Here is a 26,847-nt window from a genome sequence, read left to right as displayed (position 1 = left end):
TTGCTCATTCGCCGCCCGTTCTTGCCCAACCACTACCCCGCCAATCGACAACCATAACCGTCTGTCCAACTACGCGTACCCTCTATTCCTTGTCTATAACGCGTCACGCGGAGCCCGCAACCTACACCACGATCCCCGTCTGCGATCTCTCGAGCCTCGGGCTCAGCTAATGGTGCGCGACGTGCGCGGGCCGTCGCTCGCCCACAGCCCGAGTTTCGGTGTTCTACTTGAACGCAAAAGCCTTCCAAACGACTCTGTCGCCGGTCCAGGGCCGTCCTCTCGTCCCATGTCTCGCAGCAAGGCTGGGTCGTCCTCCAAGGCGACCCCGCGCACCTCCACCATGCCGTCGGGTCGTAAGCTCGCCAACCTCCTTTCGTCGGAGGCGAACGACACCCCCGTGGTGACGAAAGCAAGGCGCTATCGCCAATCCACCCCTACAATGATGCGAGCAGACGAGACCATGTTGTATGACATCGCCCCGCCACCCGACATGCCTTCCAGTTCACTGTTCGGTGATGAGAGTGATGACGACACGGCGACAAGCCCGCGCTCTGCCAAAGGCAATGCTGTGATGGGCAGGGGTAACCTGTTAACGCCTGTTAACAGCACACTGGTGAGCTTTGGATCTGTGCAACCTATGCCAAAGACTTCTCAGACTGACCTCAGTTTACCGCACCACCTCCGCCAGCCCGTCTTTCGGCCTCTCGATCTGCTCGCTTACCTTCCCCCGAGTCTATGCCACAAGCTGTCAACCCTGCCAACCTGAAGGCATCGCAGAGCCAGAAGCGCACGTCTACGCCCAAGCCCAGCAGTTCCCAAAGATCTCGAGCTTCAATTGCGCCTGCTGATGCTCAAGGTTCGGCCGTGGCTACGCCTATCGCATCACAGTCCAAATTATCGCAGCCGCCATCCGTTTCATCCCGGCGACAACCGGCAACCCCCAATGCGTCTCGTCATGCGACACCACCGCGACCACTCGTTGCTGAAACGGCGTACTTCCGCCGTACGCTGACGCCGATAGCGCGAAAGGCTCTGAAAGGGAAAGTGGTCGGCTGTATGGAGAAGCCCATTCACTTCGAGGGAGAGGACCCGCTGCTGCTGGAACCAGAACTGCGGCATCGCAGTGGCAGTATGACGCCAGGGAGTGTTGCGCGGACGAAGAGAACGCCAAAGACAGCTCCGGCCGGTCGAAAATCGCGCACGAAGCTTAAAGCGCCGCCGGCGACTTCGGTCGCTCAGCGATTATTTGTACGGCCAGACGAGGACAGCGCTCCAAATGCTGAATCGACACCTGATGAGGACAGCGATGATGACGAGGCTGGTAACGACACCTTTGTTGACATCAAAAAGCGAAGGCAGCCTCCGCAGCGTAGCGCCTTGGGTTCTCATCCTCCGTTGAACGCGTCTGACCTCAAATCTTCGGATACCGTTGGGGAAGAGGACGCCACTCCCAAGCGGCCATCACCATTAATCGATCTTGGCAGATTCGTGCAGTCCAATTCGGGACAAGAGACTGCGGCAGTTACCACTTACGATGATGAGATGCCTCTCGAGGAAGCCTGGAACGAACCCTTGTTCCTGGCTGGGTCTCCGGATTCTTCTATCGGCTCCCCGCTACCACAATCGAGGGATCCTTCGCCTGTGCGAGCTACGGAGAAGGAGGAACCAGTGAGCCCTGCTCGTTCCCTGTCTGCCCCAGAATCACCGCCATTCCCGCCGTCATCTCCGCCAAGAGAGCCCTCACCGGTAGCTTCGCAGCGTTCGTCCCCAGCATTGCACGCACCGACGCCGACATTGGGAATCTCATCGCCTATGCGACCGCCGCCGTCTTCCCCTGCCGTAATCGCTTCGCCGGCATTCCCTCCGTCTCCTGCTTTGCGTGCACCGACTCCGGGTGGCCCTAATCCTTCGCCTATGAAGGCCAGGGAGAGTCTGCGAAAGAGCGCTCAAGTCCGATCTCATGCTGGAAAGCGCCTGTCTGAGAGCTTGAGAAGTCCCTCCGTGGACCCTTCTGAGATTCCTAACGGGAAAGAGGCCCAGCAATCTAGACCGTCATCGTCTCGACTTCAGAGCCCCTTCGCGGGAGCGCAGGCCGAGGAGCGCGTTGGCAGCCCGAAACAATCTATGAAGAATCACGACCGCGGTAACTCGTCTGACGAGAGCGAGGATGACTTCAATCTGGAAGGAGACACGGTGATTGTGGCGGATGGCGAGGACTCTCTCGAGCTGCAAGACACGTATGTAAACACCCAGGAGGCCGATGCCATGTCTCCTCCCCGCCTTAGCTCAGAGCCTCCTCCGGAGCTCCCTGTGCCTTCCGAGCCGACCCATGACGTGGTGGACGGTGATGCTCCGCAGTCCCGCGGACCAGGAGCCTCTCCTACCTCAAGCACCAAGACCAAGAATACAAAACGCAAGGCCCGGAAGTCGGACGGATCACCGGTGACTTTAGGAAGCGCGCCGGTCAGTCCTTCCTCCAGCAAGAAGTCTCTCAGGAAGAGCTGTAACACTAGACCTGTACAGGCTGAAGACGATGGCGCCTCACATGGTGCCAGCGATGCCGAGCCAGAGCAGTCTACACGGGAGGAATCGCGACTATCGGCGAGGGAGGGTACGGCGGAGGATCCTTTACTTCTGGAGCCCGCTCCACGTAGCGCCTCGAAAATGCCTGCAACACGCAGCCGACAAAGTTGGTTGGACAGCGTTCGAGCGAGGTCAAACACTCCGGCCTCGCCTCTGGCCGAGAAGAAGAGCGGTGAGCCAGTGTCATCGCTGGACCACTTCCTCGCGCTTGACCCGGCCCCCGAGCCCCAAGCATCGCATCTCGCTCCCCCGCAACCCTCCCCGCGACCGTCCCTGCAACCCTCGCCGCAATCAGGAAAGCATCAAGGGGCGACTGCAGACATCCCCCGACCCCGATTCTCGATGTCACCCAGTATGACCCGAGCTTGGCGGCCACAAGGGGATTCTGAAGCCTCAAGCCGGGCTTCGCCTCCGCTTATCCACCCTGTGGAGGCTGTTCATGGAGTCGAGGTGGGACTCGAGGACACCGTTGCGCTTCCGAGTCTTAATGTCAGCAACGCTGGAGATCAGTCTCCGGGCGCTGGCGCGCCGTTCGATTTCTCCGTCGATGGGCCCTTCAGCGACAACGATGATTCCGAGGCGGAGGACGCCGCGATCGTGCAAGTCGAGCACCGGGAGTTGTCGATTCAAGTGCAAGACGAGGCAGGACTGGAGGCATCTTTCGACCTCTCGGCGGATACGGTGCGCGAAGTCGACCTCTCAGCGGACACGGTACGCGAAATCGACATTGACGACGAAGCTTCGGGTGGGTCTAACCCGACGCCTGAGGAGGATGGCCAAGAACTGGACGAGCAGGCAGAGCATGCGGGGAGTGAACCCGCGAAGAGCCAATCTCGGTCACCTTATGTTGCGGATGATTCTCCGCTGGCAGACGTCGTTAACGCTGCCCTAGATGCCGGGATGGTGATTGACTCCGACGCCCAGGGCACCGAAGCAGTGAATGTGGAACTGGAACGACAAGAGGCTTCACCTGCTCCTTCGACACCGGCGGAGGATAGCTCAGAGGCGGAATCCGACGACATTCCGCTCATGCCCTCTCGCTTGCGACGAAGTTTGCATGCTGGCGCGACTCCGATGCGTCCAAAGATCCTCTCTGCAAAAGTGGCTCCGCCATCGCCGCCCCGCGATGATAGACCAGTGACACCAGTTCGAGCCCCGCGCCCGCGGGTATTGGAATCGGCTGGTCGGACGCCCTCTATGGTGCCCGGACCACCGTCGGCCGTGGCTTCGAGCCCCTTTGTTCGAGACTACTCCAGCCCGTTCATGGTCAAACCGTCGGCCAGCCCCACCTCGTCGGCAGCAAAGAGCTCTGGTGGACGATCCACTCGTATGCAGCCCGAGATCGTCGTTGAACCCAGCTCCCCTCTGGTTTCTCCTCCTTCAGTAACGCCAAAGTCCACCCACACGCGCGCCACACACTCCATAGCGCAGGACGCTGGGGTCGTCATCCCCCGAAGGGATGTTGAGCCTCAAGGACAGACTGCGACCAGCTCGCACAGACAACCGCCGTCTCCTCCGTCTGTTCTCCCCACCTCAACCGAACGAGCAGTCAGACCGTTGCCTATAAGGAAGTCTGTAGCTCCTACTCCTACTCGCCCTGCGCGAGTGAGTGCCACTCCGATCCGGGAACCGGTGTCTGTCGAGCGCACAGTCTCCACGCCGATCATTGCGCCCACGCCTCGTGCCATCAAACCCTTGCCACACAGGGGCATGTCTGTCACCCCCCGAGCCCCCCAACAACAACATGACGCTCCACAATCCGGACCTCATTTGCATTCGCAACCTTCGTCACGCGCCAGCTCAAGGGCCAGGTCTAGATCACCTTTACGGAACTTCAGCCCCAAGGCCATCGGGACCGCCACCGCTATAGCTGCGACAGCCTTAGCTGTTGCAGTACCGGCTGCTGCCTCGCCCAGCCCAGCAACTATCCGCGCCCAGCTTTCGCCTGAACCCGAGCTCTCGCCATTGGCTCATTCCGCCGTGTCGTCACAACGTCCCGGTCATCCTCACCTGGACACTTACCGCTCTCCTCCACGATCATCCCGATCCAGTCGGCTTTCCGCTACGCCGTCTGCACACTCAACTCAGTCTGAACGCTCTCGATCTCCATATGAACATCAGGACCACAGCGATCACGCCAGCATAGCCAACTCTCGTCTCGCCTTCGCTTTAGCCGGTCTGTCCGATGAAGAAGACGACTATCTACCTGAGCCGCCCGTCATTAGTGTGACACCATTCTTCAGTCGGTCGTATGATCGTGCTCCTTCAGCAGCCTCTCAGTCATCACCAGCTGCTACTCCGAAGCACAACCCGACGGCCGCTGCGCAGACCAACTTCGGAACTCAGCGCACGCCCAGCGTAACTGGGGCCAGCAAGGAAGCCACTCCGACACCTCGACCCGAGATCAAGCTCACTACGCCTCGGCCGCTCGCCAAAGAGGGAGCAGCCAAGGGCACTCCTCTGGCCCGCGATCAGCCAGCGCCGACCACACCTCACCTTCGTGTAGAATCACAGTCAAATTCCGTCACTCCTCTGCCTCGTGCACGAGCGGCTACCCACACCCCGCAATCCAGTGTGAAGGGGAAAACGCCCGCATCGGCGACTACACCAGCGTCTAGTGTCAAGGCTACACCGCAGACCAAGGCGTCTACGCCCCGGTCGAGCACCAAAGCGACGGCATCTGCACCTCAATCGAGCCATAAGACACCCACCACCCCCGCTCCAGCGACCGTGGCGCCGACTCGCACTCCGCTGTCTAGCGTCAACGCCAGTGCCAGGCTTAGTGAGGCACGCACGCCTCAGCAAGTTAGCACTGCCAACCTGCAAGAGGCCGAGGAGGACCGCGACATTGGCGCAGACGATACCGTTGTTCACGATATCGGCGCCGATGACACGATCGACGGCGGCTCAGCGTGGGACCTCACTGCTGCCGACCTCACGTATGATGCTGGAATGACCGCGTTCGACGCCCACGCCTTTAAGGGAGCTGACTGGGATGTCACACGGATCGAACGAGTGCCGCGCGGAGCTAGTGAGGATCATCGTTTACAGGACATCGACGAGGCTTCTGAGGAGGACACTGCATCACAGCCCAAGGAGGACTCGCCGCCTACGGCGGCGGCCAGCCTGCTTGCCGAGGAGTCACCTATCAAGGAGCCACCAGCCAAGGCGCCGCCTGTCGAGGAGCCGCTCGCCGAGGTGGCATTCGCCAAGGAGTCGTCCGCAGTGGAGCCGCCCGCCGAGGAGCCGTCATCCCAGGAGTCGCTCATGGAGGAGGAGCTGCCCGCCGAGGAGCCGCCTGCCATGGAGTCGCCCGCGCGCCCCAGCACTCCTCCCCGTGCGCCCTCGGTGCCGAAGTCTCCAGTGCGCCAGTCACCTCGCTTGGCTGCGCGGAGGCGCGCGCAGACGCAGACCCAATCGCCCGCTTCGAAGCCAAAGCCAAAGTCGACCCGAGTCAACGCACGATCGCCAGTGACGCCACAGGCACCCAGTCAACCAGCTGCCCGGACCCCTTCTCCGAGCCGTGAGACCGCGGAGCAAAGCGTCGTCCCAACCGAGCCGGCTGCAGAAGAGCGCGAGGATGCCGATGCCGCCGCCCAGAAGGCAGAGCAGCCTGTTGCTTCTAATCGCAAGGTGACGCTGAAGGTGGTGGCTCGCATCGTGAAAGTGGAGAGCGATTCGGAGGATGAGGAGATCACTGAAGTCATTGAGACCTCTGAGCAGGAGCAAACGGAGGAGGATCCGCCCGCCTCCTCTGAGCTTTCACCCGAGAGGACGCAGGAAGCAAACCGCCAGATCAAGAGCGCGGCGCCGGCGCCACCGACCCCCCCTCCTGCACCTCCTCTTCCGGAGACTGTATCGACATCCAGCTCTGAGACCCGAGTCGAGAGCACTTTGTCTGCTCGTGAACAGCCGGCGGCTTCTGCCAATACTGAGAGCAGTCGCGCCTCCCTTTCGCAGGCCAAGGGTAAGACTACTCAGACCAAGTCTATTCCAGCAGGCTCCAAAATTCCGCTTGCGACTGGCGGGCGATCTCAGCCCCCGGTCAGGCCCGAGGCATCATCGTCCACTCGGGCTGAGCCTGCTGCGCTTACGCCCGTCCAGCCCACGCCAGTCGCATCTACATCTGCGGATAAGGGTGCTTCACGGCCGGTCCAGAAGCCGGAGACGCCAATCGGCCGTACTCCAGCAGAAGTCTCCGGCATTGGTCGTACTCCAACTTCCTTCGTCAAAGAGCAGAGTCGTCAAATTGAGCAGGCTCTGGGTCGCCGGCCTGCCGTCCCAAGCAAGCTCAGCAAGCAGGTGATCCCCAGCTCTTCGCCTGCGGAGTCACCAGTGGCCGAGCGAACTTACTCCCGTCCCCAGTCTCGTGCATCGCACGAGGGTCCGACCAGCCCTTCAACGTCGCGGCGGCGTCAGTCGGACGTTGCGGAAACCTCATTTGCATCAAGCTCGTCATCTTCACGCCTTAAGAGACGCTTCGAGGACCTGATCCCCAGCTCTTCGCCTGCGGAGTCACCAGTGGCCGAGCGAACTTACTCCCGTCCCCAGTCTCGTGCATCGCACGAGGGTCCGACCAGCCCTTCAACGTCGCGGCGGCGTCAGTCGGACGTTGCGGAAACCTCATTTGCATCAAGCTCGTCATCTTCACGCCTTAAGAGACGCTTCGAGGACCACTTCGACGACGACGACTCGGAGCGGTACGTGCACCGCGCCTCCTTGCACGAGGAGCTCACCGCCGCCTCGGACTCGGGCTCCGAGTTCGACCCCGAGTTCCCGTCCATGGTGGCTGTTTCGTCGATCGATCCCCGAGCGGCTGCCAGGGCCGCCGCGATTCTGAAGATGCACCACCACTGGGTCGAGAATGGCATCATGCCCGATGGCTCCCGAGTGGGGACCCCTGGGCCGCAAGAGCGCAGCCGGGCTCGATCTATTGGTGCTCTGGAAACTCCGCAGACGACCAGGCCCCGCGGAGCCCACGAGACCCCTCACTCCCGCTTCTTTGACAGCATTGAAAGTTCCCGCCTCATCTCGAAGGAGGAGCTGCTTCATGAGGCTGAGTTGGAGCTGGTGGGGACTTCGAAGTCTCGACCTGGCACCCCCTTCGCTGCCGACTCGCCTATGCGTCACATTCCGGGAGCCTGGGCTGCCACCCCTCGCGGACGTACGCCGAAGCGCAAGCGTGACTCGGACGAGCACACCGAAGGCGAGCCCCAGCCGACTCTTGAGACGCCCTTCCAGCCTCACCCCCGTTACGACTCCAGCACTTATGAGGGCAACGTCGACGGCCGATCATGGACCAAGCGCGACTGGAAGTATCTCGAGAAGACGTTCAAGTACCTCGCGTCGAAAGCGGAGGGTCCCGGCGTCAACTTTGAGGCCGTGGTGGACGCGTTCCTGAAGCAGACCGGGAAGGAGCCGGTGGGCGAATGGAGCCGCGAAGTGCTTCTGATGCGCGTGAGGGCCTTGGCGAGGAGGCACGGGAAAACGGAGGCAACCGAAGACCGCGAGCCCAAGCGGCAGAAGACAACGACCCCCGCCAACCCACCTCCGTCCACACTCCGCAAGGTCATGGGGTGGCTATGGCGCGGCAACACTCAACCTCAAGAGACTGCCGAGCCTGCAGCCGCCACTACCTCCGTCGCCAAGCCCAAGAAACAGAGACGTGACAATGATTTCTTACAGACACGGGACGACTCGTTCGAGATCGGAGAGGTCACGATGGCTGCCACACCCAGCCGGCCGCAAGATCGCCGCCACGCATCTCCTCCCTTTGAACGCGAGGAGGCGTACGATGCGGAGCGCAGCTTTGAGGTCGATCTCGAGCGCGGTCACCAGTCATACGACATTCCATACGAGGAGGAAGAGGAGGACGAGGAGGAGTTTTTTCCGGAGCCGACGACGTACACCGCACGGGGCGAGCGATCGTCGGTAACTGAAGCCTCAACGTCGATGTACGACCACCATCACCATCGCGCATCAACGCCCTCATCCAGCCGGAAGATCTACCCAGATCTGCCGAACCTCAACTTCCCCAATCGGCCGCACTCGCTAGCGTCCTCCACTAGGCGGTATGAGGAGAGCCGTCCCGCTGGCTCGCGATTACCAGTCATGGGCACGCCGCGTCCGCGGGCACGTGTGCGCTCCGACTCGTCTATCGCAGACACGTCAATCGCCTCGCGCCCCGGCAGCGTGCGCGACATGGTGCGCGGCTTCGAGGAGACGCAGGAGTTAGACCTGTCCTTCGAGTCGGCGCGCAGGGAGCGGGAGAAGAACGAGCTGCTCGGGCTGCGGCGCGTGCGCAGCGTAGTCGAGAAGGTGAAGGAGAAGCACCAGCTTTGAGCTGCTGTATAAGATAGTCCATTCGTCTTGGTTATAATTCGATTCGACCACAACTACGTATATCACTACTACTATGCCACTGTATGTCATTCTATCCCAATCTGTTGCGAACAAAGCAGCAAGTGCACGCTGGAATCACGTTCGACGCGTGCTGTTCGGCTTTGCACTAGGTCGCTGGGTTGAACTAGCCGGACAGGCTGCACTGTTCGGACAGTGGGTTCTTACGAGATGTATTCCGTAGCGCCTCTCTGGCGCGGCGGTCGGGTCGGGTGGACGCGCTGCCACACGTGTTTGGTGTTTCAGGTTCACCAAGTACAGGCATGTCAGGGCGCATCAGCCGCGGCTGACCTGGTACCACTGGTTGCTGGCGAGAAGCATTAGAAGAGCACACAAGTGATGACGAGAGTGGTTTTCCGTATCGAAGAGACAGCGCGCCGTTGTGCACATTACGGATGCCTTCTGTGATAAGCAGTATAGCAGCTATTGAAAGATTCAGAGAAGAAGCTCATGCGATATACCAGGCATCGTCCCAGTTGCTATAATCAGCTTCTGACATGTTACGTCAAGAGGTCTCAGTCGCTGGCCCGGACCCTGGGCAACATGCATGTTCGATGGATCAATGGTTCCAATGGACCGATGCGGCCTGGATCGTTTGGACGGTTTAGAGGGCACCTAGCAAAGGCTCTGGCGGTACGACGGGGCGAAGGGAAGACAGCGTGAGCGCGGCTTCCAATGCGGCTTGGAAGTGCGGGGGGCGCTCTCTATCCGCTATACCGCGATGCCGCGATGCGCGTGCGCGGTAGGTCAACCGTAGTCTCATGTGGTTAGTGCGGCCGCGCTCGCCTCTTTGCCCCGCAGGCCCAGCACGCCCGGCGACGATGCTCTCGCTAAGTGCTGCGTACTCTTCCTCTATCCTTCCAGGAAAGCAGCCTCCAACACCGAGACGGCATCGATGGCGCAAGAGCACCTCGAGATTGCTGATTCAGACCGACACACGGGTCGTGTTCCGCCGGCGCCAGAGACGCTTTGAATAGAAGGAGGAAGGGGGCGCCGCTTGCCGTTCTGCCGGACTCAAGGAAGCAGAGGACAGGAGCATCCTCGGATGAAGTAAGGAGAAGTGTGCAACGAAGGACGGGCGACGGCTTAAGGGCGAGCCAGCTCTGGACCATTTATCACATAAACTTAAATCCCTGACTAGAGACGTAGACTTGCACGAGCAGCGAGAGCAGCGCCTCTTCTGCGCCTTTGCAGCGCTTGAGCAGCGCATGCAGCGCTCATCACGTTACTGCCCGCCCTGTTGGTCTGCCACCTCAGCTTGACTTCTGGAGACTGTCAAGTGCGACGACCAAGCCCTTTGCCACTACGCCGGATGCAAGGCCCACCGGCGTATACGGGATTGCTGCCCAATCGCGCAGCATGCGATGCCGGGGCTTGCGACCTGATGCTGCAGCCCAAGACGCACGTCGGTCCAGCCCGTCGAGGGATGCAGAGGATCCGTCGAATGCAGCATGAAGGGATTGACTGAAATGCAGGGACGGACCGGCACAACCTCCAAGGTTCCTAGGGTTTCGCAGGGTCGCAGCGGTCCTTAGCGCCTGGTCTCTCAGCTTTCCAGTTATCACCCACCGTACGAAAGCATCCAATACGCGCACGCACGTATCCCTCCTTCCAACGATCCAACGATTCACGGCCGCTCATTGTCCATCCGGCGTCGACTTTTGCCATCGCTACAACCCCGACTGGCGACCATCACCCAACTCACAATCACGACGACAAGCGCACGCCGATCTCTTGCGCCCTCACCCTCGTCGCACCCCCGTCGTCGTCAGTCTCCCTGTCGTTCGTTAAGCTCTTGCACACCAGAAAGACGCTCGCTCGCGCTCAACGAAACCCGCATCGCGCAACTCGCGACCCACCTCGATCAACGCCACTACCCTTACCCCTCACGGCTCACGGTCTCCGGCCCTCCACTGTCCTAACTGCCCTCAACCACTCTCGTCACTCCACCTCCACCGTAGGCCAACGGCACGGGGTCTCTTGTCGCGCGCACGCGCAAACGCACGCACGGTCCATCGTCTTCATCGTCTGCTCGCCCTTCGTCCCTACCACCGCACCGCTGTACCACCTTCCACACGTCCACGCCTACCACGCATCATTGGGCCCCTCTCTCAGAACGCCGGACGCCAGCCATTGGCGATGTGGAACTAAGACCACGCCGCCCAGAGCCGAAGCCGACACTGTTGATTTCTTGGACAATCAGATTCAGCCAGTCGATATCCGATCCGACCCCTCAAGTCGGACCTAGATCACTTAGAACTTGCGACGTGCTTCGCCATCACGACCACGACCGCTCGTCCTTCGGCACTAGACAACGCTCGCTAAACAATCGCAGACGATACCACGTTCAACTGTACGCCCGACTTTTGTCCACATTCCACTCTTTGCCCGACGCGAGTGATACCGCCCCTCACTTCCACGCGCGCAGCTAGCAGCCCGCTGAGCCTCTCGGCCGCCCGTACGCCTTCCTCCCCTCTCGCCGGCCAGCATGACGACCGAGATCAAGGAGCGCGTCTCGCACGACCTTGCGGCTCTCCCCGTCCACACGAATGGTCAGTGTCTCACCTCTCCCTCGATATTATTCCCGACAGCCGGCTGACTTTCCGCAGAGGCGCTCACGAACGTTCTCGAGGGCCGCTATGACAACCACGAGGTCTACACCAATTGTGGTATCCTGACGGTAAGGAAGATCTGCTAATCGGCATCGTGATCTGACAGTCCAGCTCGCCGTCAACCCCTTCGCTAATGTCCCCGGACTCTGTGAGCTATGCGATGTTGTTGAGCTGACAGTTACAGACGAGCCCGACGTGCGACGATCATTCTACGGCGTGCCATCACACTCGCAACGACCACACGTATATGCTGTTGCCGAAAACGCCTACCAAGCGTTGTTCAACGGAGACAAGCGTAACCAGACTGTCGTCATTACTGGAGAGAGGTGAGACAGCTTTCCACCGTTCCATCGCAGCTGGACTGACAATCACAGTGGTTCCGGAAAGACGATCTCATGTAATCACTCGATCGAGTATCTCGCTGCACGCGGGTCGAGTGGAGGCGACCTCGCTGACAAGCTCGTGAGCGCCAGTACGGTACTTGAAGCGTTCGGAAACGCCCCGACAGTGCACAACGCGAACTCGAGTCGTTACGCCAAAGTCGTGAACGTACGTCGCTGCCTTGTCTCGACCTTCAGCTGACATTCAGATCCACTTTGACCTCAAGGGAGCCTTGACGGGAGCATCCGTGTCTACCTTCCTGCTCGAACGGGGTCGCGTTATCGACGACCGACCATTCCACATTGTGACGCTGTTGCGGAAACTGCGTGAGACGGGCGAGAAACCGGAAGCCTTCACGAAGATCTGCACGGCGCTGTCGGAGCTGGGACTGGACGAGGAGAAGCAGGAACGTATCTGGTCGGTGCTTGAGGGCATTGACCATTTGATCGCGGGAAACGATGCGCCGGCAGCCGAGTGCTTCGGGCTCGATCCGCAACAGTTCCACGACGCTCTTACGGTGCGGACTGTGAAGGCCGGAAACGTCGACACGGTCAACAAGCCGAGAATAGGCGCCGAGCTCAAGGCGGCCCAGGAGGGTCTCGTGCGAGCACTGTACGCATGGCTGTTCGAGTGGCTCGTCGCCGAGGTCAACCATGCCCTCGGAGCTGCTGACTCGGAGGGGCCGTGTATCTCCCTGATCGATATCTTCGGTTTCGAGAGCTTCGAGCGGAATACCTTGGCCCAGTTCTTGATCAACTGGGCGAACGAGCAGCTGCAACGGCAACTCTCGAAGGATGTGCTGGAGCGCCAGGCCGAGGTGTACATGGACGAGGGAATCGAGATGGAGAAGCCGACACCACAGCCATCATGTCTCGAGCTCATTGCCAACAAACCGGGCCGCAAGACGCAGACCGGCATCGCCTGTCTGCTGGACGACGAGACGCGGCGACTCGGTCTCGGTCTCGGCGGTACGGACGAGACGTTCGCAGGCAACATCAACCTCGAGTGCCACAAGCTCCACGGCTACGTCCGGAGTCCGTACACGAAGCCGAACGAGTTTGTCGTCGCCCACTACGCCCGCCAGGTTAAGTACGACACGCGCGGCTTTCTTGCCGCGAACTCGGAGCGTGTAGACGACAAGCTCTTGAACTGCCTCACATCGGGTGGTGAGTTCATGCAGACACTCGTCCTCCCGCGCACTGCTGGCCGCAACTCTTTCGCCAGTGTAGTCACATCATTCCGCAAGTCGCTTGACGAGCTTAACAACCTCCTCACAAACACTCGCGTCCACTACATTCACTGCATCAAGCCGAACAACGAGGCTAAGGCCTGGGTCTTCCGCCGAGACCTCGTCTCCGTCCAGGTCGGCGCTGCGGGCATCACGCAGATTGCGCGATTTGCGCGAGAGTGCGGTCCGTACCGCGTCCCGCATGCGGAGATGGCGCCGTATTACCTCGTCCTTGACACGCCGCCGAATGACATGCAGGAGGTCGTCAAGGCGCTCTCAGACATTGCAGGTGACCCGAAGGGAGTGCAGGTCGGCCGATCGTTCGTTTTCTTCAATGCCGCTGCGCTGTCGAAAATCGACGCGGCGCTGGAGCGCAAAGTCGAGGTTCTGACCCGGCTGCAATCTGCTGCGAGGCGATTCACGACACAGCGCAGCTTCATCGAGCGAAGAGACGCTATGCGCCGGAAGAAGGAGGAGGAGCGGAGGGCTGCAGAGGCGCTGCGCAAGCAGTTGGAGGCTGCTGCTGCCAAAGAGCGTGAGTTGACGTTCGCGGTAATTGTAACTGACTTTTCCAGGAGCCGAAGCCGAAGCTGCCCGAGCTGCGAAGCGGGAAGAGCGAGAAAGGTCATTATCGATGGGCAAGGAGAAGGAGGTACCGAACGGAAATGGCGATGCCGGACCGCTGTCTGCGGACACGACGCATACGACCGTCAACACCGACACGACCGCCGCCACCGAGACGCCTGGATCGCCCGTCTCGTGGACCTCGTCCATTACGGAGGAGGAGAGCGTCGACGACCTCTTCCACACGCCGCCAGTGCCGACGCGAGAACAGCTCGTCACCGCGCCCGTTGCCAAGCCGGACTTTGTTTCTCTGCTGGTGCGCGAGATCATCAACAGCGCCGGGGACTACGAGACAACTGCCACCGCTGGCTCGCTTCTCGCACGTATTGTCTCCTGGCACCGAGAGCGGGAGATGGCCGCCGTGCCGGACAAGATTACAACGGAGCTCACATCTGGTCTGCGCGCGCTCACGGAACGAAACTCGATCCCGAAGATCTGGTGCGCGCTCTCGCTGTCCCAGGCTGTGCTCGAGTCGGGCTACTCGGCGCCGCTGGAAGCCCTGCAGGCGCAGCTGTTCGACCATCTCATGAAGTGCATCTACGGCCCGGCGGAGAAGACGACAACGGCGCTCCTGGGCTCGCACGACGGGCAGCACTCGAACCACTTCATGGAGTCGGTCATGCACTCGCTTACCGCGTTCCCTAAGCAGATTCGTAAGGGGACTGCTTATGCGATGTTCACCCGCGAATACCAGCTCTTGGTGCAGGCAGTCTTGACCGGGATCGGCAACGAGACTGCCGCGCGCGCCTTGAGATTCCTTGATTCAGAAAAGAGTGAATTGAATGTGTGGCGTATGGAACTGACAACAGACATGCGCGAGTATGCGGGCATGCTGAACATGCCGCTGGAGCGGGTGCTGCTGTCGATGCTGCAAACCGTCTCGGAGGGAGGAGTGAGTTGATACTACATTCGTTGCTGACCCATCAGACACCATCGAGTCGTTCCCAGCTCGGATCGCTGCGTAGCAAGCAGACGATTCGGCACCCGACCAAGGCGACGAACGCAGCCCTCGCTGCGGCCGGCTTCCAGCCCGTCGACATCCGATCAGACCTGCAGTCCACTCTGCGCACTGCCAACGACCAGTGCACGCTGCCCGAGCGGATTCTCGACTCGCTCGTCACAGTGCGCAAGTTCCACGACTGGGAGGCGCAGGCGCTCTAACCCACCAACCTAATGATCAAAAAATACCTGGACGACCTTACACCTGCAACTACACATTTGAACCACCACCACCATCCCTCACATTACCGCCACGACACATGACACTCATCGAGACTGAGAACACCCATTTCCTTCCCCTCCTCTTCATAGTTTACTGTTCACTGGGCTTATGTATTGCATTTTTGTTGGCTGTGGTGGCAGATGTCTTGTAGCTGTGTAGCCAACCCAGCCTACTGTGCCCACCGTGAGAGACCGGCTCTCAAGGTTGTTCAGGGTTCTCTGAGGTGCCGAGGATCGGGAACTAGGCACGGCTCTGTTGTGCCATTCAGGCGCGGGACGTGCGGTGGAGGGTGTCCAGTCCAGTCAACCGGTCCCTCGACTCCTCTGCGGAAGAACGTTGTTGAGCCGGGCGATATCGATACCGACCGAGAGACCCGAACCCCGCGTATGCCAAGACCTGTTGGACCTGAGTATTTTGGCACGTATCGATCAATTGGGACAGGCCCGCGTCCAGTCATCACCTCGAGGACGAAAGCCCAAGCCGTTCCCCCTTCTCCCCCAGTCGATCAGGGATCGGCCGCATCGCAGAAACGAGACCGGAAGCTGAGGCACTGAAGCAGCGCCTGGAACGCAAGGCAGGTTATTGTATTGTTCCCCTTACTGCAAGACCCTAGATGGGCGGGACGGCGGTGCACAACGGCATCACCTCACTCGCTGTCGCCATAATCAGCCTTGATCTAACCGATGGGAGCCGGCGCCCACCGTACCGCTGAGCCGATGCCCGCTGACGGTGCCCGCTCGAGCCTTCTCTCTCCCAAAGAATCGAGTGGCCCCAGACTAGTTCTGCAACGCTTGATTCCCTTGATTCACATCTTTCCCCTCTTCAGTCGATCCAGTCAACCGCCCTCAACCACCATCTCCTCGGCTGTCCTGCCTCGCCACCTCGCCGCAGGCATTCCCAGGCATCCGTGCACGCGTGCACACTCCCAGCCTAGTCACCCAAGGCCCGACTTGGACCAAAGCGACCCCGCCGCTGGCCCCCCCCTTGCCTTGGCGCTTATCGGGCAACCACACAAACGTACTAATACACCCGCTCCCTTCCTCAACATCTTCGCCTCCTTCCTCATCACCCAAGTCATCCTCAACCTCCAATCACAACCTCACCCATCGATCTCGACTATGCCTCCCAGACGCTCTGCTCGCGGAGCTGCCGCCGCTGCGGCTGCAGCGCTGCCGCCGCTGCGGCTGCAGCTGCTGCAGCACCTGTCCCCGCCCCAGCTCCCGCCGCAACAACGTCGGCACCAACGCCCAGCCCGCCGCCGCAGGTGAAGAAGAACCCCTTCCCACTGCGTGGTTGCCGTATCGCCGTCTCTGGTGCGCTGCCCGGCCTGACACACGAGGACGTGCTCGAGAGGGCGAAGAAGCTCGGCGCAGCGACGACCCAGAATGTGACAGCCACAGTGACGCACCTCATCACGACGGAGCAGGAGGTCGACGATGAGACGCCGAAGGTCCGCGCGGTCAAGAAGTTTGGCAAAGCCAAGATGGTGTCTATGGACTGGCTCGAGAAGACCGAGGAGGACGGAGAACGCGCCCCCGAGGACGAGTACGAGCTCAAGCCCAAGGACCCCTCTGCCGTTGCGTCTTCCTCCAAGGCTGCCCCGGTCGCTAACGGCACCGCCAAAGCTAACGGCACCAAGCGCGCTGCCTCCCCGGCCTTGCCCGCGCCTCCTGCCAAGAAGAGGAGCAAGAAAGAAGGTGAGCTCCACGACTCAGGTGAGAGCTAATCTCAGACGTCAAGCCACTCCCTCCCTCCCCCTCGAAGGACAACTGGTCCGCAGAAGACCTCGAGCCCAGCGCGCAGAAGGCGACCAGCAAGGACATCTGCGTCATGCTCGACGAGGGCGCTCCGGCCAACTACAACGTCTACATTGACTCGGACCTCACTATCTGGGACGCATCGCTGAACCAGACGAACGCTTCGAACAACAACAACAAGTTCTACCGCCTCCAGGTGCGTATTATCTTAGCTTATTCGTGACAGAGAGCTAGCTGACCTTTACAGCTTCTTCAGAACGGCGCCATCTACAAGACTTGGTCACGCTGGGGCCGTGTTGGTGAGCGCGGGCAATCAGCGTTGCTCGGCTCGGGCTCTCTTGCCGACGCTCTGAAGCAGTTCGAAAAGAAGTTCAAGGACAAGTCTGGCCTCAAGTGGGACGACCGCTCCTCCGCCCCCAAGGTTGGCAAGTACACCTTTGTCGAGCGCAGCTACGCGCCCGACTCGGATGACGAGGACGAAGCCGAGGACGAGGTGAAGAAGGAGGAGGAGTACGAAACTCCCAAGTCCAAGCTTCCGCTTCAAGTGCAGCAATTGATGGAGTTCATTTTCAACCCGACCTTTATGAACGCGACGATGGCTGATCTGAACTACGACGCCAAGAAGCTGCCCCTCGGCAAGCTGAGCAAGAACACGATCACGCGCGGTTTCCAAACGCTTAAGGACCTGATGGAACTCATCGACGACCAGAGCCTGGCGCAGTCGCGCTATAACATGGCTTACGCGCCTGCCGTTGAGCAGCTGTCCAACCAGTACTACTCTGTCATCCCCCACGCCTTTGGCCGCAACCGCCCGCCTGTCAACGCAAACGAGGCGATGCTTCGCCGTGAGCTCGACCTCCTCGAGTCGCTCAGCGAGATGAGGGAGGCGCAGAACATCTTAAAGGGCCGCAAGGATTCTCGCGACAACCCCGCCGATGCCCAGTTCGAGGCGCTCGGCATGGAGGAGATGACGCCTCTGGACCACTCGTCGAGCGAGTTCAAGCAGCTCGCCGAGTACCTCCTCGAGACCAAGGCCTCGACGCACTACGTCAAGTACCAGATCGAGGAGATCTTCCGTATCGAGCGCAAGGGCGAGGAGGACCGTTTCGAGAACAGCAAGTTCAAGGACGTCAAGAGCGACCGCCGTCTGCTGTGGCACGGCTCGCGCACGACCAACTTTGGTGGCATTCTCAGCCAAGGACTCCGCATCGCGCCGCCCGAGGCGCCCGTCTCCGGCTACATGTTCGGCGAGGGCATCTACCTCGCGGACATGTCTTCGAAGAGTGTCAACTATTGCTGCAGCAGCTTGTCAAACGGCACAGCGCTGCTTCTGCTGTGCGAAGCCGAGCTCGGCGACCCCCTGCAGAAGCTCACGAACGCAAGCTACACGGCCGGCGACGACGCAGTCAAGAACGGCATGTATTCGACCTGGGGACAGGGCACGACGGGACCCAGCAAGTGGAAGGACGCGAGCAGCGTCCACGAGCGCTTCAAGGGGACCAAGATTCCCGACCTCAGCGCGAAACCGGGCAACACGGGCGTCCCCAACGCGTACCTCGCTTACAACGAGTTCATCTGCTACGACGTTGACCAGGTCCGTCTCCGCTACCTCTTCCGCGTCCGCACGTAAGCGCACAGTTGTACATACTCTACCGCACATGTTCATAGCATTTGTTGTTTCAATGACCCCTTGATACCCGATGAAAGCACGGCTGTACTCTACCGAGTGCTTGTTATGTTACTGCTCATTCTTTGTCCTTTGTCCTTTGGCCTTTGGCCTTTGGCATGCGATGCTCATGATAGTTAACGCGTTTCGTGAAGTGTTCCTTGTGAGAGAGAGGAATGGGAATGTTGATTACGTAAGTGGATCGGCAGAGTAGGCTATATGGGTTCAAAATTTACGTAAAATAACGAGGGTTGTTGATCCAGTGGTTAAGATGGCTGCCTTCCATTACTTGGAAGATATAGCAGCTTACCGGGGTTCGAATCCCCGACAACTCATCTTTTTGTCTTTGTTCTATACAAGAGATCGGCGAAGATTTCTAATCTTTGGAGGATGGGCATAGGTTTGGAGAAATGATATGCATTCATAGGATGCTTGTCCAGTCCAGGCTAGGTTGGGAGTTGGCGCGCGGAGTGCGGGTGTCGCCCAGGGCTACAATAAAAGTCGAAGGATGTGCGTCGCCAGCTCGTTGTCTTTCGTACTGACAGGCGCGCGAAGGGCGCGGGCTGGACGCCAAGACGTGGAGCTGACTAAGGAGACCAGAGAGAACCTTCTGGGAACCTCGGAGCGCCCTTTCCGCCCCCTGTTCTTGCTACGGTCGGCGCATGAGTGTGCGCCGCGATAAGGTCTCATCGGCGACTCGGTGAGTGGATTCTGCGGTGGATTGTCAAATTCAGCCTCCGATTTTGAAATTGACCCGGCGCCCAAGGGTGGACTGGAGGCATAAAAGACCGATGCGTTGAAGCCCGATATCCATCCCAACTTTCGCCTCCCATTCTCATTTCTTACCGAGCACGACGCAGACGACGACGACTAGTTCGGAAGATATAGATATTATCATGAGTGAGCTCAAGGGGTTGGAGTGAGCTGACGTGCAGGCTGCTGCAAGCCTTCCACTGTTCCTGCTCAAGCTTCGTGCTGCTCGCCCGCCCCCGCCGCTGGAGGCTGCAAGCCTGTCGCTAACGAGGGATGTTGCAAGCCGGTGACCTCCTCCTCGTCATGCTGCAAGACTGAAGCCGCTTCCTCTAGCTGCTGCAAGAAGGAGACCGCCCCATCGTCGTCGTGCTGCAAGACCGAGGTCAAGGAGGAGGCTGGGTGCTGCAAACCCGACGCTGCCCCAGCTAGCTGCTGCGAGAAGGAGCCCGCGCCTTCGACGTCATGCTGCAAGGCCGACGCTGCTCCGGCGGCTGACTGCTGCAAGCCCAGAACTGATTCCTCGAGCTGCTGCAAGACCGACGCTGTCCCCGCTTCCAGCTGCTGCAAGCCTGTAGCCGCTCCGTCAGCCTGCGCACCTAAGACCGCGTCCGGATGTTGCGGCCCCAAGCCCTCGAATGCCACGCACGACGCAGTCCGTTCAGCCTACGGCTCGGCCGTGACTTCTGTCGTGTCTGGTGGCGGTGCCTCCTGCTACGGCTCGAAGGCGACTGAGCTCTCCGGCGTCGACCCCATCACGAAGGACCTGTACAACGAGCTCGAGGCGTCCGAGGTGCCGGCCGAGGCTCTTCTCGCCTCTTTCGGTTGCGGCAACCCGACCGCGCTCGCGAAGTTGGAGAAGGGTCAGACTGTCCTTGACCTCGGTTCCGGAGGCGGCATCGACGTGATCCTCTCCGCCAAGCGCGTCGGACCCACAGGCAAGGCGTACGGCCTCGACATGACGGATGAGATGCTGGATCTCGCGCGCCGCAACGCCGTCACTGCCAAGGTGGACAATGTCGAGTTTCTGAAGGGCCACATCGAGCAGATCCCGCTGCCCGACTGCTCCGTCGACGTCATCATCAGTAACTGCGTCATCAACCTCAGTCCGGACAAGGACGCGACGCTCGCCGAGGCGTACCGCGTCCTGAAGCCTGGTGGCCGCCTCGCCATTTCGGACATTGTGCTCAACCGCCCCCTGCCGACGGAGACGCAGCAGGATCTCAAGCTTTGGGCGGGATGTATCGCTGGTGCCCTCGTCAAGGGCGACTACGAGGAGAAGCTCACCAAGGCTGGCTTCAAGGATATCGACATCGAGCCGACGCGCGTGTACTCTAGCGAGGACGCGAAGGAGATTGTCGACGGTCAGGGAGATGAGAAGGACGAGCAACTCAAGGCCATCGACGGAGCCGCGATGAGCTGCTTCATCCGTGCTACCAAGCCGACGAGCAACTGTGGACAGAAGTGCTGTTAGGAAGTCGCTAGATAGGTTGTTGTGCATAGATTGAGCTCAGCATGCATGTAAGAAGTGTGAAGTTGCGGTCTATGGACGTGATTATTAGTGATTGTCGGTTCCTAATGCATGATAAGCTAAAGTATTAGTATGTGAACCAGCTCCATGCATAAGGGAATCTCCCAGCCTGCACTCGTGGGAAAGGTTGAAACTGCGAAAGGCTTCCTCCGACGCCGATTCGTTTTAAAAAACCAAAGTTTTTCCTAATAGGATGCATTAGGATTCAAAATTTAGCACCGCCTCATTGCGATTTAGAAACATCGTCCCTGAGATTAGAAAATGGTTTTCCTAATTGTATTAGGATACGAATGAGGCGGTGCTAAATTTTGAAAAACGCGTTTCTAAATCGCAATCCTAATCAAAGCCCTATCCTAATCCAATTAGGAATCAAAATTTAGCACCGCCTCACTCCGATTTAGGAACGTGTTCCCTGAGATTAGAAAGTCGCTATCCTAAATGGTTTATAATGAGTATGAGGCGGTGCTAAATTTTCATTCCTAATCGAATGTCCGTTTTCTAAATCGCGAATCGAGGTCGGAGGAAGCCTTTTGCAGTTTCAACCTTTCCCACGGGTGGCATCGGTGATCCTAATCCACCAACCATGCATTAGCCAGGTTGCCTCAATGCTAGCAATGCTAATCGATGACTAGGACGTCCGTAATGTACGGCTCTATCACCGTTCGCACTGGTCGCCAGTATCCTGCACTGATGCACGCAAGAATGCTACGATCTGTGCATGCATGTTCAGTTCACTGCGCGACGTCGCCAAGCACGGAAGTTTAAGGTACGCGTGCATCTCGGGCAAGCTTTGACGTCGAGGGGCCAGCGAGTCACATGAGTGTCCAGAGTCTGCCACGATCGTTGTTTCTTCGAACTGGGGGATCGTGGGAGGGATGAGCTGGTTTCTACTAACTCGTCTGCTAACCCATCCACTCGCGCCTCACCTGGTTGCTGGCCGATGCCCGATGCGTTCTCCTTCTGCAACGGAGACTCTGCGGTCGATCCAGAGCCACTGATATCGATTGATCAGACATTCGCGGGTGGGCGATCAACATGCCGCGCTTACGCAGCCAGATCGCCGTCTGAGAGTCCGGAACACCGTCCGACGTGCCTCTTATCCGAAAGGGGGTCCACCTGTTGCGGCATTCGTGCTCAAGTGCTCGCAGGTATTAGTAACCTCACCTGTATTAATAGCTTGCTGAGGGTGCAGAGCTCGGAATGTCGCTGTCAGCCAGGTCAAAGCCACGGAATGTAGCCTGGTCGGCACGCAGTGTTCCCTCCGCGGCGTCAGCCAATGCAGCGGGTAGTAGGGCAACAACGCCGCCGAGATCTGGTCGTGCGGCAGTTGTGAGCGGGAGGAGCAGGGCTTGAGCCATTAAACGCAGCATAAGCCACCCCGATCCCGAAGCCACAAAGTCTAAGCTGACGAGGCTGCTGTCCCAAGCAGTGAGCAGACCAATGTCGTCGAATGCTGACAACGCAGCCGCACATGCCGCAGAGCGGCGAGATCTCCGGCGATCGGGATGATCGAGGTATCCAGAACAGTGGAATGCGCTTCGCGACTGAGGCACTTGGCACACAACGCAAACGAGGCACCCGTAACACATGCCCACAGGGGACGACGTTGGGGCTACGATGGTCTAAGCGTGCGCTCGGAGCCGGTACCAGCTCTGGCGCGCCCTGCGTGGGCTATCGCCTCCGCCACCTGTCTCGCCCAGCGTCATTTCTTGAGAGACTTTCCCCGCCCTGCTGTGCGAAGCGTCCGTGCTTGCACGGCTGCATAGCCCTCACTGTCATTGGTAGACACACAACGCCGCTCGGCTCGGCGGAAACATACCACCGCCTGCCCTGTTCTTCGTGGTGTTTGGCGAGCGCGGGGGTGTCCCGCGGCACTCCTCAGCGGTCACCTTCACAGGTTTCATTCGCCTGCCTCGCCTGAAACTCCCTGGTAGCGCACCTCACGGAGGTCTGATCGCAGCCTCCATCCCCATGACGATGACAAACCTCTCTAACCTGCTTACTGCCCCAGCTGCGCCGCTCACAGCAGACAGCGTACGACCCACACTGTCACCAGATCCACTGACGAAGCCACCTGTCCGTGTCCGCGAGATGCTGTCCGCCCTCGCTCCCGCTAGCGGTCCACTCCCTAAACCTCCCGGTCCACACACCAAGGCCGTGTAGCTCACTGCTTTCGCAGACATGCCAAGCTGCGGTACCTCGTGTGGCACTCGCACCACTGCAGGGTATAAGAGTTGAGGGCTAAGGAATCATTCTTCTCAACACCCCCTTGCAGGCTTCGAACTCAGGATCGGCAGCAAGAATGGTCCGTCTCAGCGCCTTCTTCTTCCCTGCGACGGTGGCCCTCCTCGCCGGTGCCGTTGACGCGCATGATCACGGCCACGGCAATGGTCACCACCACCAGACGTCCACAGTGGTGGCCTCACCGACCACAAACCCCAACCCGCCTGGTCCATTTGTGGTTCCTCCACCGCCGCCTCCCGACAAGATCTTCTCGTACCCACAGCCCGCTCTGCCCGAGCAGACGGCCGCGCGTGACCAGTCTACCTGGAAGCTGAACAGGAGCAAGCACCGTGGTCACAAGACTCGTCGTTACAACTTCAACCTCTCATATACCGCCGGCGCGCCTTCTGGGTTCCACCGCCGCCTGACGACCGCCAACGCCCAGTTCCCCGGTCCGCTCATCGAGGCAAGCGTTGGCGACACGATCGAGGTCAAGGTTACGAATGACCTCGATGAGCCCCAGGCCCTGCACTGGCATGGGTGAGTAACCGTCCATCTTCCTTCTCCATGCTGTGCCATTTCCGATCGTGGTGTCAGTGCTCACAATCAGTATCCGCATGGAGGGCACGCCCTTCAACGATGGTCCGCCCGGTATCAACCAGTGTCCTATTCCTCCCGGAGGCAGCTACACGTACCGCTTCAAGGTGTCGCACTACGGGACCTACTGGTGGCACTCGCACTACGGCGCGACGATGGCTGATGGCCTCTACGGCGCGATCGTAGTTCACTCGCCCAAAGATCCTATCCGCTCCGACGCTGAGGAGGTGTTGTTTGTCTCGGACTGGTACAACGACCAGAGCAACACGATTGTGGCGGGTCTCCGTAACACGTCGGTCGGATACCGTGGTATGCCTATCCCTGGCATTCCCGACGCGGTGCTCATCAACGGCCTCGGACAGACCAACTGCTCTCACGTCCAGCCCGGCGTGGAGTGCACCCAGAACGAAGTGCATGTCGTCGAGGCCAAGCCTGGCAGCAAGCTGCGCCTCCGTGTCATCAACCCCGGTATGGAGGCCATGATCCGCTTCTCGGTCGACGGACACGTGCTCAAGGTCGTCGAGGCGGACGACACGCCCATCGAGCCACTCTACATGCACGAGCTGGACATTGCCTCAGGCCAGCGCTACTCCGTCATTCTCGACCTGGACCAACCCGACGCCGCGTACTGGATGCGCGCCCGTATCGCTGCCGGGTGCGTGCTCCTTGGCCGCGAGCTCGAGACCAAGGCGATCCTCCGGTACAAGGGGCGCGAGGGCGAGCCGACGTCGCAGCCCTGGCCCGACCGCGCGGAGAGCAATGCGCCCTGCGTCGACATCGACAACAAGTACACTGTCGTGCCCCTCCATCGCGAGAAGCTTCCCAAGCCCGTCACCCAGGGGCGCATGGACAGCGCGGCCGGCGAGTTTGTTGACGTTGCGACTGGCGCCAAGTTTATTGGGTTCGGGTTCAACAACGTGACGTACCTCAACTACATCCAGGACCCGGTGTACCAGCAGGTGCAGGAGGGCAGGCCTCTCAACACGACGCACTTCGCGCACCTCTCCTTCTCCGGAAAGGGAAGCGCGGACCTGCTCCTGAACCAGCTCGACCCCGGAATCGCGCACCCGTTCCACCTGCACGGCCGTCCGTTCTCGATCATCGCCCGCGGGTCGGGCAAGATGACGCTCGATGGGCTCAAGGACGTCAAGCTGAACACGGTCAACCCGCTGAGGAGGGACACCCTCCATCTTCCCGTCAGTAGCTGGGCGCTGCTGCGTATCCCCCTCGACGACCCCGGGGTGTGGGCGATCCACTGCCACCTCGGTTGGCATCTCGCCAACGGGAAGCTGGCCGTTATTGTCGTCCAGCCCGAGAAGCTGAAGCACCTCCGCCAGCCGCGCGAGTGGTACGGCCTCTGCACGAATAATAAGAACGAGATCGGGCCTGCGAAGCGCGATTCCGACACATCCGATGAGGCCGGGCCGGCCGGCGAGGCCGGTGAGGTCGACGACTTCGCTCCGCGCCAGGTGCGCAGGTACGGAGAGACTCGCACTGTGTGAGCATCCAGAAAGCCAAAGTCGGGAGGGCGTCCAATGGCAGAAAGGACGATTCAAGAGATAACAGATTACGGACTCCGGAGATCGGCTACGGATCGCCCTTGCCCTGGCTCTTGTCTGAGATTTCCGGGCCAGGCCCAACCTAGCTTCGGAAGCTGATGTGCGCCTCTTTCCGGAACACTTTACGTAATAATTCATTCGCTTTAGACTTTGAATCAAAGGACGATGCAACTTTGTAATCGGGGTTGATGAAGACGCATTCAAATTTCACGTGACATTGATTCCGCTAATGATTCGCCTGTCCGAATTGACTTAACCAGAGTCCGAATGCATGACGCGCAGCTTCAGCCGCCTGCAGCCATCGATAGAAGGTTCACAGAAGCAGACGCCGTTTCGACCGCACCACGTCCGAGCGCTTCGTAGTGCATGCGTGCGCGCGCGTCATGCATACGCTGCCATTCTCACTGCACTAGTAGTGATCGCAGTAACCAGCCTACAGCGTAGTGAGGTGCGGAAGCATTCCGAATGCGAGTCTGTAACCATCACCAGCATCGGACGCAGCAGGCACCGAACGTTCCCGGTGATCGTGCGTCGGCGGCGTTCGCTCCACAGCGAACTAACAATGTCAGCTGACGACCAAGTCAGTATAAGAACCCACGGGCCCACGATGAGCATTCCCATCATCGACAAACATGCTTAGGACACTCAACACCACTGCCACCCGGTACGTCTGCCATGCATAGCGGGGCAGGGACGAACGCTGACGCTCCAGCTTTGCGCGCACTTACGCCACTTCTGCGGCTCATCCCCCGCCTGCTGGACAGATGACCAAGCCGAAGCGCTCACTCACGTACATGGCCAGTCTGCTCGGGCTCGGCTTCGGAGGCTCGTACGCCGCCCTCCGTATGGCCTTTGGACGCCCGCCGCCGCCCCTCATGCGCGCTGTCCCGGACCATCCCCGCGCTCGCCGTGTTGTCGCATAGACGGCCAGCTGTCGGCTTTCTCCGACCAGCGTAGAGTCTCCAAACACTTCAACATTCACACGACCCATCACACTCGCTCCAACACCTTCGAACATCGCACAGACCACTACATTTCTCGACCTTGCATTGCACCCCTGTGCACACTTGACTATCTTCGTTGTATACAGACCAAACCACGTTCACTTGTACAAACCGACTTCCCAATGTTCGGCATGGGACAGCTTTCACGCTTGTATGCATTTGAGTTCTTAGCATCATTTAGTGTGGTCACATGACGCACCGAGTGTTCCAAAGTGAAGGCGGTCGCGCTCAAGCCATCGGCGCGTCTGGACCACGCGCCTGCGCGCCATCGCGTCGCGCACCTGCAAGAATGTGCAGTTTCAGCCTCGGTTATCAGCGCCAAATGGCGGCTGGCATCGGTTATCAAGGCACGCTGCACTTGTTCTGCTTTCGGCAATCATTCAGAATAGCTTATGTGTTACCCGTTCCGCTGCGGCTGACATCTGCAATTGGAAAGGTGGGATTGGAAGTGAGAACGGGAAAAGCAAGAACCAGTGAGGTAAGGAAGGGGCGGGGGTTTGGGGGAGGATGATCGAGACGCCCCCGACGCCCCGTGCTGATGATGAGACGGTGGCGCTTTGGTGAGTCGCCTGTCGCTTATGGGCGCTCTTGGGTTGCTGTCGGTCGAGGATTCCCGACAACTCACGCAGGGAGGGGATGCATTGAGGTTATTGACGAGAGACATGGGGGCGTGCGCAGGCGAGTGTGAGAGGCGATATCGCTTGAAGTATC

The 26,847-nt window shown here is 59.7% G+C and overlaps 5 protein-coding genes and 1 non-coding gene across 6 annotated transcripts; all 6 read left to right on the top strand.

Annotated features, from left to right (window-relative positions):
- Positions 1-169: 169 nt before the first annotated feature.
- On the top strand, positions 170-8,651 carry A1Q1_04147 (uncharacterized protein; the record flags this gene model as incomplete). The annotated part of the gene is made up of 3 exons (XM_014322524.1): positions 170-613; positions 667-8,514; positions 8,580-8,651. 3 exons carry the CDS (start codon positions 170-172, stop codon positions 8,649-8,651), a joined length of 8,364 nt encoding a protein of 2,787 aa, XP_014177999.1.
- Positions 8,652-11,470: 2,819 nt separating this feature from the next.
- On the top strand, positions 11,471-14,988 carry A1Q1_04146 (class VII unconventional myosin; the record flags this gene model as incomplete). The annotated part of the gene is made up of 7 exons (XM_014322523.1): positions 11,471-11,534; positions 11,592-11,662; positions 11,706-11,920; positions 11,969-12,143; positions 12,202-13,738; positions 13,779-14,719; positions 14,776-14,988. The coding sequence occupies 7 exons, from the start codon at positions 11,471-11,473 to the stop codon at positions 14,986-14,988; spliced, it is 3,216 nt and encodes a 1,071-aa protein (XP_014177998.1).
- A 744-nt stretch (positions 14,989-15,732) lies between these two features.
- A1Q1_04145 (poly polymerase 2 ADP-ribosyltransferase 2) lies at positions 15,733-20,696 on the top strand (the record flags this gene model as incomplete). The annotated part of the gene is made up of 5 exons (XM_014322522.1): positions 15,733-16,122; positions 16,179-16,764; positions 16,830-17,002; positions 17,054-18,432; positions 19,559-20,696. The coding sequence occupies 5 exons, from the start codon at positions 15,733-15,735 to the stop codon at positions 20,694-20,696; spliced, it is 3,666 nt and encodes a 1,221-aa protein (XP_014177997.1).
- Positions 18,721-18,807, top strand: A1Q1_t516. The gene has a single exon. It is a non-coding gene; the product is annotated as a tRNA-Gly (tRNA).
- Positions 20,697-23,055: 2,359 nt separating the features above from the next.
- On the top strand, positions 23,056-25,075 carry A1Q1_04144 (diphenol oxidase; the record flags this gene model as incomplete). Its single annotated transcript, XM_014322521.1, has 2 exons — positions 23,056-23,516; positions 23,587-25,075. The coding sequence occupies 2 exons, from the start codon at positions 23,056-23,058 to the stop codon at positions 25,073-25,075; spliced, it is 1,950 nt and encodes a 649-aa protein (XP_014177996.1).
- A 689-nt stretch (positions 25,076-25,764) lies between these two features.
- A1Q1_04143 (uncharacterized protein) lies at positions 25,765-26,055 on the top strand (the record flags this gene model as incomplete). The annotated part of the gene is made up of 2 exons (XM_014322520.1): positions 25,765-25,796; positions 25,845-26,055. 2 exons carry the CDS (start codon positions 25,765-25,767, stop codon positions 26,053-26,055), a joined length of 243 nt encoding a protein of 80 aa, XP_014177995.1.
- Between the last annotated feature and the right edge of the window lie 792 nt (positions 26,056-26,847).

Source organism: Trichosporon asahii, assembly GCF_000293215.1.
Source record: "Trichosporon asahii var. asahii CBS 2479 unplaced genomic scaffold scaffold00070, whole genome shotgun sequence".
Lineage (NCBI taxonomy): Eukaryota > Fungi > Basidiomycota > Tremellomycetes > Trichosporonales > Trichosporonaceae > Trichosporon > Trichosporon asahii.
Note: the sequence above shows the minus strand (reverse complement) of the source record. Positions and strands in the feature narration are given on the sequence as shown.